Here is a 13,439-nt window from a genome sequence, read left to right on the forward strand (position 1 = left end):
AACTCCACTAATGGCGGGCCAGAACCGACGAATGATTAATGCCTACCATGCCCACGACTTGACGTGATTCCGCATACATTCACGTGTAATCTTGAGTAATGTTTACATTCATGGTTTTACAGGGGGGCAGTTTATCATTTTACATCTGATGTCAATTTTACTATCTATTTACGAAAGCGTTAAGAGTCTTCAGATGCTCATTGCACGGCCGTTATCGGACTAAGCAATTTATGCGGCCTGGATCTTCTTGCGAAGGATGTCCTTGAGGGTGATGGCATCAGCAGCGAATTTTGAGATACCCTCACGGAGCTTCTCGACGGCCATCTGGTCCTCGTTGAAGTAGAAGCGGAACTCAGCCTCGTCGTTGATGAAGGTCTTCTTCTCAAGGTCGAGCTTGCTGGCATCCTCGGCGACGAGCTTCTTGGGGACGTCGTCTTGTGAGTTGTAAAGCTCCTCAAGTAGGTTGGGCTGGGTCCGTTAGTCAAATGTATAAGAGAACAGTTTATCGGCAAAACTTACAGCGATGGTCAGGTAGTCGCAACCAGCAAGCTCGGTGACCTCACCGACGCTACGGAAAGATGCGCCCATGACAATGGTCTTGTAGCCGTGCTTCTTGTAGTAGTTGAAGATTTGCACGACGGACTTGACACCGGGGTCCTCCTCCTTTGTGTACTCCTTCTTGTGTGCGGCCTTGTACCAGTCAAGGATACGGCCAACGAAGGGAGAGATGAGGTAGGCACCGGCCTCGGCGGCGGCAATGGCCTGGACCTGTGAGAACATGAGGGTCAAGTTGCAGTTGACGCCGTGCTTGGACTGCAGGATCTCAGCAGCCTTGATACCCTCCCATGTGGATGCGAGCTTGATGAGGACACGCTCCTTGTCGATGCCAATCTCCTTGTAAAGATCGATGATGTGCAGCGCCTTGTTTACAGACTGCTCTGTGGAGAAAGAGAAGCGCGCATCAACTTCTGTTGAGACCTTGCCGGGGACAATCTGGAGGATCTCCTTGCCAAACTGTACCAGCAGGTTGTCAAGTGTGGTGTCGACCTGGTTCTCGAGGTCTGTGCCGTTCTTCTTGCCGTATGCGACGGCCGCGTCGATGAGCTTCTCGTACTCGGGCTTCTTAGACGCGGCGAGAATCAACGAGGGGTTGGTGGTCGCATCCTGGGGCTGGTACTTCTTGATGGTAGCGAAGTCACCAGAGTCGGCGACGACGGTCTGTAGGGCGAATTGATTAGATATAATTCTTCCGCGCGCCTGGTGTTGCGACTGTGGAGATACTTACGGTGCCAGAGGCCTTGAGTTGGTCGAGGGAGCTAGGCATTGTGGGTGGGTATATGTGTGTGGATGGGGAATGTAAAGAGGAATGCAAGTGTCTATGTGTGCACTTGATGTTACAGGTGATGTGAGTGTCTTATGAAGTGGTATGAGGTTGGAGAGTAAAAGTGTCTGTTGGGACAGCTGCAGCGGTGGGGCTCTTTCATACGTAGCGCCCCTCATCCTTCCGGGCCCCTCCATGGAAAAACAGCGTCACACTGGGTCACCAAGTGGCAATCACGGCAGAAGGCGCTCGCTCAGTCAGCCCTCTCACCGCATCTGGTAACCACTAGCGACAGAAATTTTGGCGCATCGGAGCACTGTCGTCCGAGCCATCCACGTGCAGTTCATCATTATGAAGAAGCTTGTTTGTCCTGAGTTCTAGCCAACACTCTACAGCACACCGGAGCAAAGGCATTCACTGTATCGTATGTTTTTAGCCGCGGGCTGCAAATTCCCGCGAATGCCTCCAGGGCAGCATCGGCCAAAAGTCCGATCCGGAGAAAACGATCCTCTTCTTCTGACTTCCGCGCTCGAGCCATGTTGGACCTATCACGATGGTCTTGGTAGCATACTGTGGATGAAGCAATTTCTTCATACTACGATAACAGTCGAGCATTACAACTTCGACTTGCCAATCCCCCCACCCCATCCATCTTGCTGCAGCCACCCGTACACCTCGCTATACTGCTCCTGAAGATTGCTAACTGTATGCCCTGCTCCACTCGGTCCCGGATCATTCTACATCACCAGCTGTTAGCATACATACACAATTCAACACGGTCAGTGAATACGTACGAATGCCTCTACTAGCCTCGTCTGCTTTGCGCCTACCTCAAGGATCTTGCCTCCGCCCAGCTCAGTTTCTTCCAACAATCTTAACATGGCTTCGGCCACTTCCTCGGGCGTTGCCCACGCGTCCTTGGTCTCATCGATAAACGTCATTTTCTCTGGATGTTCTGTCCACAGGGGTGTTTTGATGACACCAGGTGCCACGCCGTTGACGCGAATTCCCATCTCTGCCTCGAGCGTTCCTAAGGAGCGTACAAAGCCGTTCATGGCGTGCTTAGCGGCCGTGTAGATGGGCGCATGCAAATTGGGATTTTGGCCGGCAATGCTGGAGATGATGACGACTCTCTTTGGATTTTGCGCACTCACTTTCTCTACGCCGGGAGGTGGGTTAAGAAAGTGTGAGATGGCGAGCTGCGTCGTACGGATCGGGTGGGTAATATTGATGTCAATACTTGCATATCGTCCTCCGCCGACCTGGTCTCTACTTGCGCTGCCGGTAACGCCTGGAGGATGCCAGAAATTACTCCAATGGGGCTCGTAGACACCTGCCCCCGGACACACGATATCGATCTTTCCGAACTCTTGGACGCCGACCTCAAACATGCGCTTCAACTGCGGCCAGTCCGTCACATCGGTCTTCTGAAAGACAGCTCGTGGTTTATCCTGTTCTTTGGTACTGTATTCTTGAACCAACTTCTCCGCTTCGGGTCGAAGTGAAAGATCGGCAATGAGGACAGAGCAGCCATGGCTGAGAAGCAGAGCTGCAAAAGAAAAGTTGATACCTGAACCAGCTCCTGTGATTATAGCACTTTGTCCTTTGACACTGAACGCCTGTCCGACTCTTGTCTCATTGACTAAACCCGGTTGTCTTGCTGCCATGGCTTTCTCGAATCTTGCTCTTGACTTTGCTCAGATGGATGATCACAATAAGGCAATAGTTGAGTGGCCGCCAGAGCATATTTATATGTGCTAATATGCAAGTACACGATGTCCTACATTCACGCGTCTAGCCAGAACGGAATGCCTCATTGGGTAATGGGAGGGGTAGCCGTGGGGTAGCTCACTCCGAGCATTCCTGTATGCGGGGAAAGTTTGCCGAGCTTCAACCCTTCTGCACTTCCATAAAGCTCGTATCCATTTAGTTATATCTTACATACACGGTCCGTCCTAGAGATTTTCCTTCGTGCTACAAAAGTAGTGGTTTAACAAAAACTTTGGCGACTGTTTCAGTGCATTACCAGTGCAACTTTGAGAATACAAACGTTTTTTTTATCGGTGTGACTTGCCAGATTTCAAGTCATCATGCTAACGAGATGAGGCAACGAGCTTCTGGAGAACATTCTGTCGCATTATGTTGGACTAGAATCGCTTTTCGTTTACTCAAAACAAGATTATGTACGTGTCACTCAGTCCGACATCATCGTCTTTGGGATATCAATGTGTATATCAAGCATCACCCAACGCCGTATGCGCCAAGTGTGCAAATGTTAATTCCGTTTCCTGAGCTCACTACGCTCCTGTCCATCGACTCCACTGGATCTCGGGAGCGGCTCGCCATTTCCCGTACCTGAGACGTGACTCAATCGAATCAGCTCGTCCATCATGGCATCTCTTGTCTTCTTGACCAGGCCATCTACGTGCTCTGCCGTCAAACCCTTCGTTTGTATTGGCGGCAAGACGGTAACATCCACCACACCTGGGGAAAATCTCTTGCCCTTGACGTCCAGAACGTGGTAGTAGTTACCACAGACGACGGGCACAATGGGAACTTGTGCTTGTACTGCAAGATGGAACGCGCCTTTCTTGAAGGGTAAGAGATCAGGTTTTGAGGCATATGATCGCGTGCCTTCAGGGAAGATGAAGACGTTTTGGCGTGTTGTTTTCATCGTGTGAGCAGCCGTGTCGAATGCAGCGCGAGATGAGGTGCGGTTTGCGCGGTCGATGAAGACGGTTTTGGAGAGCGCCATGAACCAGCCCAGTAGAGGCACAAACTTGAGCGACTTCTTGGCCGTCACGGAGGTGTATTTTGGGAACATGCAGCCGAGCATGAGGACATCGAGTTCGCTATAAAGAATGTCAGCACCGCGGTCGAGGCTTGGTCTGGCAAGAGAGCCTTGGAAACCCACGTCTGATGATTGCCCACGAATACTGCTGGACGGTCCTTGAGGGCGTCTTCTCCACTAAGACCTCCCTCTTTCTTCATGCTCCCGGTCACTCGGAACGTCACGCCAGTGCCCAACCACATGCACCACTTGAACGCTCGCGCAACCGTCCATTGAATGAGTCCACCATAGCCCACCATGCGCAGAGGTATAGCCACAAGTGTGCCGTACAGGGCGCAGCTCAACATGAGTGTAAAGGAGCTTATTGCGAAGGCGTAGTATGACACCAGCTGGGCGGGCTTCGCGGGCAGCACGAGCGAGAGCAGGCGCATGGCTATAACAAGCACGGCGGGCATGGCGAGGTAGGTGAGCCAGCCCATGGCGTAGCCTCTTGTCCGAGAGAGAGAGAGAAGGAGAAGGCGCGCGTATGTGAAGGTGCAGGTGTAGGTGCAGTTGTGTTCGTGTGTCTTGAAGCGAGTTGAAGCTTGGTGGGGGACTTTTTTGTCACGCGCCGAGGTTCGCACCTGCCTTGCTAACTCGCTAAAATTGGAGTGTGACACCGCCATGTGCAATCAACCCATGTACCTATTCATCGAGCTCCTGTCTTCTCCACAGAACCAGCAGAGCTTGCCCGTACTGTCGTATTCCTCCGCTGCCGTAACCAAGTCGTTACTACAATGTACGATGTAGTTATATACACAAGCACAAGGGGAAGCAAAATCCACCGCCACGCTTCCATGTTTCTAACCCTGCGTTTGATTTGACTATGTTGCGCTCCATCGGCTAGGGGAAGATCGAGCATAGCCCTGAACCACGTCTCAGGTGTCCATTTCTCAGCCGGGTAGTTGAGGCCGACTGCGTTGATGGTGATGGGCTCGCGGATCCGCTGGCCAGTCGTCTGGTATGTGACTACGAAGACGAAGATGAAGGCTGATAGGCTGAACATGGTACCGATCAGCAGCAAGGTGGTGAGAGCAGTAAGGCTCCTTGGGGCCTGCTTACAACGATCAGCATGCTGTCCGAGTAGGTGGGAAGAGTTTCGTTCGACATACCTGGCCAGCCTTCCTCATCCTCCATGCCGTCAACATGCCAAAGATGCTCAAGAAGAATCCATACACTGCTAGGCCGTTGCTTTCATGCCCTTGGTCGGTCCACAGATTCTTGGGCTCAACGTTGATTTGGGTGGGATTTCCAGGCCAGTCCACTTGATATATGTGCACATGATGCTTCTGGTCCAGCAGCCATGCTACCATGGAACTGACCAAACTGAAAACGACGATGGAAAGAGCGCAGAGCAGGGCGCTGGAAGCGAAAAGTGGCCAATGGATACCATGTTGTCTAGCCACCGATACCTGAGAGGTGGGCGCTGCCCGAGAAGATTGTTGAAATATGCCCATACTTGTCGAATTTTCTGTTAGAAGTTGGTATATCGATCGAGAGTGAACGACGAACACGTTTCCCCACGGTTCATCGTCAGATGTTATACGCTTCACACCTGGGGCTGAGCCTTTTCTCCCGTCATTGTGGCACACATTCGGGGCCGATTGATGAGATCAGCACCACTCAAGCTTAGTTGTCGCACAGCCTTGGACGCTTCAGGCAAGCTACTTCTCTCATATGTCCTAATATTAGCAGAAAGCATGGTATCGTCAGCAAGCATGTGGACATCTTGATGCCTAGACTCCTAACTGTTCAGCTTGGCATGTTTAGAATCTCATCGATTGACGCCAGGGTTACCATGTACGTCAGCTGTATCAAAGCAACAGACACGCACAATCTAGTATAAAATCCTGAAGATTGTCTGTCTTCGAAACAATGGTGAGATGACGCTGGTGCATTGTTTCTTGTTTCGAAACAGGGCAATTTTTACGAAACCTGACGGGTTCCGCGTCCACTCTGGGATTTGAACAACTTCTGATAAAAGCAGGGCTGAACTCGTTGTGCCTCAGGAAAGGTAACGCAGTCGCGCAATTTGAACATGTTTCCTTCCTTACTCTAGAGAGCTGGACAGTGAACACATAGGATGTCATTGGATGCTCATGAGGACGATGGCCGGGTCCTGTCGCGCTTCGGGTCGATCCTGCCCGCTCGGGAACGCTAACCCAACCACCCACATAATTTAACAGAACGCGTCCCTGTACTTTGCATTCTATGACAGAAGCCAACAAATTACAAGACCAAGTTCGCGTTGCAACTATTCAAAATTAGCGCCATATTGCAAGAGAGCAAAACAGATGCAGGTTGATAACGTAGCTCCGTTCGTGGCCCTCGAAGCGACCTACGTCACGTCTGGGCAGCGGCTACCCGTCACACACACACACGCCCTCGCGCGTGGTCACACACACACAAACGCGCAGTAAAACGCTTCTCTCTGCTTGTTCAAACGATCATCCAGGCCGGGATTCCACACGTAGGGTCTGTATTGGAACAGACCATCATTGCGCGGAAGATACTGACGATGCTTTAAATGCAAAATCGTTGGCAGGCGCCATACTTGCAGATTGCGCAGAAGCCATTCGACTTTTCATGATTCCACTTTATCGCGGCAGCCGTTCGTAATTGGACTAGAGGCTGACTCTACAGACGTGAAAGCCGTTTTAACGACCGACGTGAGTATGGGCGGCTATTGCACGGCCCACCTACAGCCCTTATGGAAAGCGTAGAGCCAATGTCTAAAATCGACATCGAATACACTTTCAGCCTCTTTACTCAATCCGTCCTTAATTTTATAGCAAAGATGCACCGGCTACCAATCAGCCTTAGATGTAATAGGCCTGCGATTGGATGTCGAGCTTTGGTATGAGTACGGCGTAGTCAAAGCGATATGCAAGCTCGGCACATTGAGTTCAACAGCTTGATGGTCTAGGGACGAAGCTTTATATGTTCTATGTCGAGCTGAAATTTGGGTATGTACAAGTTGTTATTTTCGTCCGCTCTTTGTTCCATCATTCGCTTTTTACTATTCTGAGTGTCTGGCTGGTCCGACAACGTGGATACTCTCTATTAATATCAACCCAAAATCTCTTGGTTGCATTCATGCGGCTGCCTCACCGGTCTATCAACAGTATCCAACCACTTCCGAGTATCTATACAACTTTTCCATCCAATTACGATAGCTCTCAGTCCACAGACACACCTGGAGTTAACTCTGGAACATGCCTTCTCAAGAAGATCGAGGATGGAATTGAGATTGTTCCGTTCGAGAGGAGCAATATTCTTTCCGCCCCCATACTCAGCCCAGATCAAAATGAGAAAGAGGTTTTTGTGCCGTCATGTAGCGCGATTGATGCGCATGAAAAGCCTCTGCCCAATCTTCCAAGATGCATGTGGCATCGAATGTCTCGACAGCAACGCATTCTGGCCCTATTGGCGATACAACTCCTGATGCTTCTTACGATTGGGTTGAGTCTTTTAGCTGTAAAAGATCGATCTCCAATCAGGTAATTGCTCCAGTGCCCAGTTCTTGGATGCCGTTAACGGCGTATCTATAGGGATCAAAGCGCCGCTGTATACACTGCTAGCGATGGCTCTCCAAGTGACAACTACACCAGCGGTATTCGCCGTGGTATTTTTGCGCTACCGATTCAACTTCCACAACGACAGGATTCGGCATGCCTAGCAAGCGACAATCAGTTGAGTCCGTGGAAGTGCGCATCCAACTCAACCTTTCAACTCAGTGTACTACCTGCCCCGGCAGGCAACGAAACTTCAACTATGATAGCGGTAGGGTCGCCATCCAACGACGCCAGCGTTCGCCACGGCGAAGGCATACCGAACATCCCGCCCTTGGAATTGTCAGTGGTTGGAGGTGCTAGGAACGAAGATGGGTCTACCTATCATTTTCGAACTACCTACAACAAAGTCGTGTTGCTCGCGGAGGATGAGTTCCCCGTCGATGGGGAGTTACAAGCCCATCCTTCGGCGCTGGGTGATCCGTTCCAGCCTGGGAGTAACCTGTGGCAGTGCGTCTTCAACGAGACCCTGCTTGAAGGTTACATATACGTCACTAGGGTGACAAGCACTGCACCGAATACTGCCAAAACTAAGATTGCAGGACTTTCGGACTTCCCTTACTCTATGAGATTATTTGAAGAGTGGGCGCCAGGTGGTAAGACGCCTTATTGTCAGAAGGTGACTATGGGATCGGACGGCACACTGGCTCCACTCGCAGAAGAGATAGCGTTGCGCCTGGAAGACCCTCAGGGTAATGTTGCAGCCTCCATGTCACGATCCACAAAACGAACCGGAGATCGAGAGCAAAGACAAGAGGTGCGCGCAGATCACTGTCAGTGTCAATGGCTGGTTGACGGGTAACTGTATCGTACTATGTATATCGAAAGCAGGTTCGCGACCACGTTAAACCCCCATCTTCTGCGCTGTCACTGCACCTTTATCACATTTTTCACGCGTCTATAATTTTAGCCAGAGTTGATCGATCAACCATATCGGGGTGCGCGATACCGAGAGATGACAGGTTCTCAAACCTACAGAGACTTGATTGGACTCTGAACACACGACTCCACTCAGTACCGTGTATCATTCGTGCACGCACACACCATGTTCAGTAGATGAACAAAAAACCCCAGAGGCTTCTCAACCTTACAAAGCCAGCTGCAACTAATGCACTCCTTAAGCTTTATCGCCGCTCGATCACTATTCAAGTGTGCATACAAAAAATTATATCCTCACTGATCCATCAAGCCTTCGTGTTCTGGAATCTGTATCATACGCCACATTCCGTTCTCCGAATCTCTGATATCGTCAGGAAATTCGCGAGCACTCAATCTAGAGACCGAAGTTAAGGAGCGGCACAATGCAACACCAAGGAACATCTTCACGTATACCAATCCGCATCGAGACTGAAGATGGTGCTCCACTTGCAGCCAGTCTTGAGATACCACGACGCCAGACTTCCCGTGTGAGATCGCCATCTCAAACTCCAGTTAAAGTCAAGGTCGAAGATGTCGAAGAAGATATCGACGAAGATGCTGAAGAAGATGTAGTACCAGTAATAGTTAATACCGAAACACCGCGACGCTTCCCTTCCTTCTCCGAATTTCAAGAGGCATGGTCTCGATCGCCACTCCGTGTGCCAACTCCACTTGCTCGGGAGTTTTACCGGTGTATGATAGTCAAAAGAGAGAGCGATGAACTTTTGGGAAGTGAGGATGGCATGCCGCTTCTATGCCATGATTGTGATCGATCTGCTGGCATACACACGAAGAAGCCGCCCACTGAGACCTCTTGCGATCTGTGTTCGCCTTCACCACGATCGGTCGTGAAGTTTAAAGAGGAAGCAGAACTATTGTCTGGACGCCACATTCCTGCAGGAGCGTACAAAGCTGAGACTATATCACCATCCGCCTCCCCGAAAATCCAACACCAAACTCACCCTGCCACAAACCAGTCAAGGCTATACCACGAAGCGCGTTTTTCAGGCCGCAACACTGCCACGTCACCTCCAACATGTCGCCCAGATACTGAATTCTCTTACCTGCTTCCCGTCACGCCAACACCGTTCAGCACACCAAATGCTCCCATCAACCCCTACAATCGCCCGGCACATCTACATTGCATCCCCGGTTCATTACTTGAGGGAATGCATCGGCGAACAAGATGGGGTAGGAGGGATATTTGGGACAAGCAGGACGACAAGGAACGACGAAAACGACGGGTAAAGCATGAGAAACGAGCCAAGCAGCGAGAACAGGCAAACCAAGACAAGCCGGTGAAGCAAACAGCGCGGATACCAACACGAGTACTGCAGTCGTCACCTGCACGTCTAGCCGAGTACGTCGCTCAGGATGAGCATGAGATCTCCCACGAAACTTCGCACGAAGAAGCAGAGTCAGGACATGAACAAACCTGCGCATGGTACAAAATCCCCTTCTGTAAATGCTGTGCATGTATCATGGTCGTCGGAACAAAGCTTCTACGTAGCATCTTCATCCCGTCACTAGTCGTTGTTCCCCGTCCTTGTCAAACCAAATCCATGATACCAAAATCAAAGGGATGGGCTAGGAAGAGGAAATGGTGCCATCTGCAGAAGAGCAGCAAAAGGCGCGACGTACAGGAGATGATAGATGATGAATTGCATGCTGCAAGGCAGCATGAGTGTTCTATACCGGGTAGGGTGGTAGTAGTTCGGGAGATTTGAATGGCGCGTGAGAGGTCATGGATGGGACGGTGATAGTGAACGATTGCCGTGGAGTGAGTTGAAGAGCACTCTTAATCATCTCGGAGCGAAGCTTTCATGCTTTCCTCTGCATTGCCATGAATTGGAACAAAAGTAAGAGATTGAAGGCAAAAAAGTGATATCAAAATGGGTTTGATAGATGTACGAGACTTTCATATTTGAACATGATGTTTTCATTCATTGACATCAACGAAGCGTTATGTACTATTTTGTACCGTTTTGTGCCATCCATATAGCTATGCATTGTCTACGTGAGAGAAGAAAAAGAAGACGAAGAAGTGGAGGAAGAAAGAAGTTAAGACGAGAATATTTCTTCATCGTCATGAATGTGGCATGCGTATCTAACGCCTGACCACTTGAAAGTATTTACACCAACACAATCTCACTACAATCCCAATGCGACTCTAACGTTTCATCTCATCGAAACTCCATCAAGTGACTCTAGAAGGCCAACAAGACAGCTCCTACAACAGCACCGACAAGACCACTGGCCTTCATGTGGCTTGCAGCACCAGTGAACTCTGCTGGAGGTGCAGAGAAGGTGGCGTTGCCAGATGGCTGGGGTAGGGCACCGGTGGGCGCTGAGGGTACGACGACACCAGGTGCAGACCTAGTGTCAATCTCAATGCCGGACTCAGTTGGGTAGGGAGGAGACGAAGGTGCTGCAGAAGTGACAATAGGTGTCTGAGCAGTGCTGGCCAATGGTGTCTCTGCAACAGATGAAGCGACATCCGAAGGGAGGACGGCAGAGTATTCAGTCGAGAAAGTGGCGGGTGGTGCGTCGGTGATAGCAGGAGGAGCATCGGTGACGGTAACGGTGGCGGTGCCACACTCGCATGGCTCATCTCCGTTATCGCTGCCAGAGGGAGAATCGCCGGAGGGAGAGTCAGGGCTGCCTGACTTTTGAGGAACAGCTGCACCACCAGTGGGGTAGTTGAAGTTAGACTTGCCGCCAGCGCCGTCAACTGGAGCAGGTGTCGCACCTGACTGCTCGCTCTCAGTGCAGGTGGTGGATGCGTTAGAACCGTTTCCAGCATCGCCAGTAGCAGATGGTGCGTCGACACCAGACTCGAGCGGAGCGGCAGGAGCAGTAGCGGAGGCCTCGATAGCTACCGAGTTGACAGGAGCACCCTCTGTGTTACCGGCATCGATGACCTTGATAGACTTGAAGTCGCCAGTCTTGTCTGTCCACTCATACTCCTTTCCGGGCGAGTAGTTGATAACCTTGATCGACTTCACGGTCATGGTAAAAGGCGCATCGTCGTAAGTGACGTTGCCACCCGCCCACTGGCGAGTACCTTCATCTTTGGAGTCACCACCTGGCCAGTTTCCAAGGCGTACATTACAAGGCGTCTGCGGGTAGTTCTTGCCGCCATTGGCATCAGCAAAGTTCAAAGTCCGCGTGGGCTTGTCATCAACAATCCAGGTAAGTGACTCAGCAGTCCAGTTGAGAGCGTACTTGTGGAACTCGTTCTGGTTGTTGGGAGCATCAGCCTCGATCATGCGATCATAGGTAGTAGTGTTGCCCTGATTCTTATGTTAGCCTAAAGATGAAACCAGTTGACTTTCTTTTCATACCTTTCCAAAGTAGTTTTGCTGGACGCGGCTGTCTACGCCTCCAATCCATTCCCAATCAACTTCATCTAAGTTGTCGGACTGGAGAACAATGGAGGAGACGATACCAACGCCAGGGGCTGCCTTCATGACAACTTCGACGTATCCAAAGTGAAGATAGGCCTCAGATCCGATGGTAGGGGCATCGCCCTTCTTGGCAACAGTAAATTCAGCACCCTCGGGTACATAGTTAAGAGTTCCAGCTGTCTGCTTCCAGCCCTTGATAGCATCCTTGCCAGCAGTGAAGTCTGTTTCCCAGGTCTGAGGCATGGCGGGGTCGTTGGGGCACTTCTTCTCCATGGGGTTGCAATCGGTGAAGGTCTGAGCTGTGGCCAAAGCAGCCAGCACGCTCGCTGTAGTGTATGTAGAGAAATGCATTTTGTTGAGTTTGGACGCGTTTGAGAAGGTCGGAGATCAAGTTGCTAATGCGCAAAAGAAAGACTTTTGAGCTCGAGAGAATGTAGTCTTCACAGAAAAGCCCGTTACTGTGATGGGGAGTTCACACGCAAAGACACAATGTCAACAATGCGTACGGTGCGGTAGTAGTGAAAGAATGTAAAGCTCTGCAAAGAGAGTGTGGAAAAGGAATGTAATGAATGCGGTCGTCCTGGCGTCCAGACGTCTGACTGAGAGAGTGTGAGGTATAAAAAGGTCGGATAAAGAATGCAAAGCAATACTGCGTGTCAGAGGAGCTCCAACTATTAAAAGTCGCGAAATGGTTTGCGAAGCAATCTCGGTACCCACCGGGATAAGCACAGTGACCATGGGACGAGTCCATGCGGCATCAGCAGCCCTTCCATGGTGTGTCCAATTCTGGTGCTGCGCAGACCTGAGTGGTCGTGATGGCACTCCTGAAGTGTTTCACAAGCCGGCGGTGGAGACTAGGGTGTGTCAGAATAGTCCAGCCGCCTTGCCCGTTATGACGGCGACTCCGTCTAGGCCTATCAGAGCGAAGATGTGCCTGGCCTGTGTTTCTTCTGACAAGCCACTAATCATTTTGCTTTGGGCTGAGTTGGACACGCCTGTTCGCTGTGGCTGTGTTGCTGCGCACTCGAAGTGGAACAGACTGACAGTCCCCAGATTGCGATGAGCAGCGATACGCGTTCCTATCTTATCCTGTAGACGTCGATCACCCGAGCATGACATCACCTCAGGTCGGATAGCGACGTGCCATTCTTGGCTCGGTGTTGATGCGTTACCTCACATTTTCAGGGGTTTTGTGACATCCCTTGGTTGGGACCGGTTGCAATCGTCTCGCCGCAGACGCGCGTGAATACGAAGAGCGCGCGTCGAGACCGGCTAGTCTTTCGATGGAGTTCACCGCCTTAGGCAGAACCGCGGGGCTTCGTGGGGCAAATCGTGAATCATTCACATGACGAGACCCTGCCTAACTTTTTTTTGCGTCGAAAGAATATACC

The 13,439-nt window shown here is 50.9% G+C and overlaps 5 protein-coding genes across 5 annotated transcripts; 2 read left to right on the top strand and 3 right to left on the bottom strand.

The window, feature by feature from the left end:
* Positions 1 to 228: 228 nt before the first annotated feature.
* Positions 229 to 5,608, bottom strand: GT037_001638 (transaldolase 1; the record flags this gene model as incomplete). Its single annotated transcript, XM_038926685.1, has 9 exons — positions 229 to 468; positions 520 to 1,218; positions 1,286 to 1,376; positions 1,940 to 2,058; positions 2,116 to 2,903; positions 3,677 to 4,173; positions 4,236 to 4,678; positions 4,960 to 5,205; positions 5,264 to 5,608. The coding sequence occupies 9 exons, from the start codon at positions 5,606 to 5,608 to the stop codon at positions 229 to 231; spliced, it is 3,468 nt and encodes a 1,155-aa protein (XP_038789977.1).
* Positions 5,609 to 7,547: 1,939 nt separating this feature from the next.
* On the top strand, positions 7,548 to 8,525 carry GT037_001639 (uncharacterized protein; the record flags this gene model as incomplete). The annotated part of the gene is made up of 2 exons (XM_038926686.1): positions 7,548 to 7,651; positions 7,703 to 8,525. The coding sequence occupies 2 exons, from the start codon at positions 7,548 to 7,550 to the stop codon at positions 8,523 to 8,525; spliced, it is 927 nt and encodes a 308-aa protein (XP_038789978.1).
* A 499-nt stretch (positions 8,526 to 9,024) lies between these two features.
* Positions 9,025 to 10,368, top strand: GT037_001640 (uncharacterized protein; the record flags this gene model as incomplete). The annotated part of the gene is made up of 1 exon (XM_038926687.1): positions 9,025 to 10,368. The coding sequence occupies one exon, from the start codon at positions 9,025 to 9,027 to the stop codon at positions 10,366 to 10,368; it is 1,344 nt and encodes a 447-aa protein (XP_038789979.1).
* A 480-nt stretch (positions 10,369 to 10,848) lies between these two features.
* On the bottom strand, positions 10,849 to 12,399 carry GT037_001641 (uncharacterized protein; the record flags this gene model as incomplete). Its single annotated transcript, XM_038926688.1, has 2 exons — positions 10,849 to 11,934; positions 11,986 to 12,399. The coding sequence occupies 2 exons, from the start codon at positions 12,397 to 12,399 to the stop codon at positions 10,849 to 10,851; spliced, it is 1,500 nt and encodes a 499-aa protein (XP_038789980.1).
* Positions 12,400 to 12,540: 141 nt separating this feature from the next.
* GT037_001642 (uncharacterized protein) lies at positions 12,541 to 12,786 on the bottom strand (the record flags this gene model as incomplete). The annotated part of the gene is made up of 1 exon (XM_038926689.1): positions 12,541 to 12,786. One exon carries the CDS (start codon positions 12,784 to 12,786, stop codon positions 12,541 to 12,543), a length of 246 nt encoding a protein of 81 aa, XP_038789981.1.
* Positions 12,787 to 13,439: the final 653 nt, after the last annotated feature.

The sequence above is a fragment of the Alternaria burnsii genome (assembly GCF_013036055.1).
Source record: "Alternaria burnsii strain CBS107.38 chromosome Unknown 750, whole genome shotgun sequence".
Classification (NCBI taxonomy): Eukaryota; Fungi; Ascomycota; class Dothideomycetes; order Pleosporales; family Pleosporaceae; genus Alternaria; species Alternaria burnsii.